This window comes from Borostomias antarcticus (assembly GCF_949987555.1).
Source record: "Borostomias antarcticus genome assembly, chromosome: 7".
NCBI classification, from domain to species: Eukaryota; Metazoa; Chordata; class Actinopteri; order Stomiiformes; family Stomiidae; genus Borostomias; species Borostomias antarcticus.
The window spans coordinates 368,976-371,475 of record NC_140240.1 but is presented as its reverse complement, the minus strand read 5'-3'; the positions used below and the strand labels follow the sequence as shown (position 1 = coordinate 371,475).

The window sequence follows — 2,500 nt, the reverse complement described above, 5'->3', positions numbered from 1 at the left end:
CAACCATAAATTGAACCCTAACTTAACCCAACCCTATACCTAACACTAACCTTAACCCTAAACCTAGCCTTAATTTAACCCTAAAAGTAACCCCAATAGTAACCCCAATCTTAACCCTAAACGGTCTCTGCGGGTATGGGAACTAGCCTCTATCCATTCAAAACTGCTTGGATGCGTTGTGGAACTTCCTTCATCAGCGTGCACGCGCATCCATGCGTGTTTTCCTTGCCTGTCATGTCTGTGGCCCCATGGTACCTCAATATCAAACTATCAAAAGTAGTCCATAACACGCTAACTATAAATAGCAATATATTGCAAACGTTTTTATTAATTTGGGTCTGTTGTGCTATACATACATTTAAATAGGCTACTTAAACAAAAAACTATTTCAAGGCCTTTTTTCAGACAGGAACTCAGTCAAAAAATAAAAAAGCCTTGGAAGTGTAAGCTACTGGATGTAATTTGATTTCTATTTGATTGGAATTTCCTCTGCATATGAATTAACTATTATGCATTTCTCATTCATTATTTTTCATTTTTCTGATACACTGCAGCAATACTTAAAATTCAGATTAATGTGTTTTTCCCAATGTATAGATGTTCTAATGTACAGGTATGTTGAAACAAATTGTGCTGTATTTGTATTGTTATTTTATTAATAAATATACAATAAAAAATATGTCCATATGTATCATTCAACTGCATGGATGATGAACTGGTGTGGACAAAGACAAACACATGCATCATTTATCTCCTTACCTTGGATGAAATAACAGTAAAACATTACATGGAATGAGAAAATGACTACTCTTTCTTTTATTCAGTCTCACAATTTCTTCCAAAAGCAATGCAAGTCGTATTTTCATTCAAAACATCTGTAATAGGTAAAGAAAATAAACCCACAGTTTGTTTTTGCAAGGCAACTGTCTCGAACATAACTACCAAATATAGAGAAGAATGTAACATTAGGTTATATACCAAAGATTCTGGAGTACTCCTCTGAGATAATTAACAACAAATCTCTACTAGAGATTTATGTTGCCTAGAGCTTATGCTAAGAGCTGAGTATTCAACAAGCAGGTGATGTAGGCTAGCTTATTATTCATAGTGCAACAAACAATTCAGAAAATATACATGTTTAGCAGGATTATGTTCTTAGTTTAGTTTTCAAATCAGTTGTTAACAAAAAAGCAAGCACATTTCACACATAAATTAATAAAATAACTTAGGACCAAATAGCTTATTCACTGGGGTGGGGCCCTCGTCTGTCTCCAGGCTACGATGTCGTCTCTTCGGCTAATGGACATAAACTCTGTTCAAGGTCGTCCATGTGTCACAATAACATAGATATCATGATATGTCTGGATAGTTTATGTCAGCTTATATCATACATTTTGGCAATGTAAATAGGCCGTTTTGTGACGATGTTATGTAGGCACTGACAGACAGTTCAAGGAAAGGCCTGTAGTTGGCGAATGTAATTCACTAGCATCTTACCTGATCTGCTTTGACCTCTACTGTCTCACTGCCCTTCCCGTCAGCCCTGTCTGCAATACTGAATCGTGAAAGTGCTTTGGTGATACAATTCAAGTTCCTCGTACCAAACAAGCAAGCAGAGCACTAGTTATGTACTTTGGAGTACTGAACTACTGGAAAGTTAGCATGATTGTTTACATTTTCAGTGAAATGATTGTACCTTCTCGGTAGACAATACAGGTAGTTGAGCCGTAACAATAGAATCCAACGGGCCACAGATCCCATGGAGTCTTAAACATGGCCTTAAAAGAGGACCATATATCAGCTAACGCCTTTCAATCCCTGGTCTTTACCTTTGGATCTTTGTTGTACTCTTTTCACAAAAATACATGTGGAGAAAGCACAAGACAAGCCCCCCAGGGACACCAGACCTACACCCAACCCCCCCCAGCCCAACCTGTAGCAGAACGCTCCAACTCAGACCTCTGAGGCACTTTCACCTGGAATGGGAGAGCAATATCAACAGCTTGTCCTCAGTCATTCAGTCTTCCAGCCACAGGGCGGAGCGGTGAGCTGTGGAGACACTGGGAGCAGCAGTAGTGGACACACAAGAGGAGAGGCGATTTAAGGCATCATGGGAGGCTTGGAAAGGCTAGTGTAGTCTTGGAGAGTTTTCCAGTCCCCCTTCAATCCAAGAGGTCCTACAAAGACACACAAACACAACAATAATGACTGACTGACATGATTCCAACTCTAGGACAAAGGTGAAATTCCAAATTATAATTTTAATTTACATGGCCATTAAAACTGTTACACCATTGTAATTTGTGCCAACTGAGTTTCTTGTCTTTGAAATCGAGAGTTTAACATCTTTTTGAATGATTTTTCACGGTGCCCACCCACATCCATTGTATGACCTAAACGGTGGTAGAGCTGAACCATTGTATATGATCATAAGTAACCTTAAAACAGGGCTAAACATGATTTTCCCTTTACTACTCCTTTAAAAAAATAGATATAATAA

The 2,500-nt window shown here is 38.4% G+C and overlaps 1 protein-coding gene across 2 annotated transcripts in view; it reads right to left on the bottom strand.

Moving 5' to 3' along the window:
- Window positions 1-793: 793 nt before the first annotated feature.
- The window catches only part of LOC311311746 (sortilin-like), a 24,850-nt gene continuing 23,143 nt past the window's right edge, over window positions 794-2,500 (bottom strand). For both annotated transcript variants that reach the window (XM_084441502.1, XM_084441503.1), the window contains exon 20: window positions 794-2,177. In XM_084441502.1, coding sequence (XP_084297628.1) covers window positions 2,163-2,177 — 15 coding nt within the window. In that variant the 3' untranslated portion in view covers window positions 794-2,162. The remainder of the gene's footprint in view (window positions 2,178-2,500) is intronic.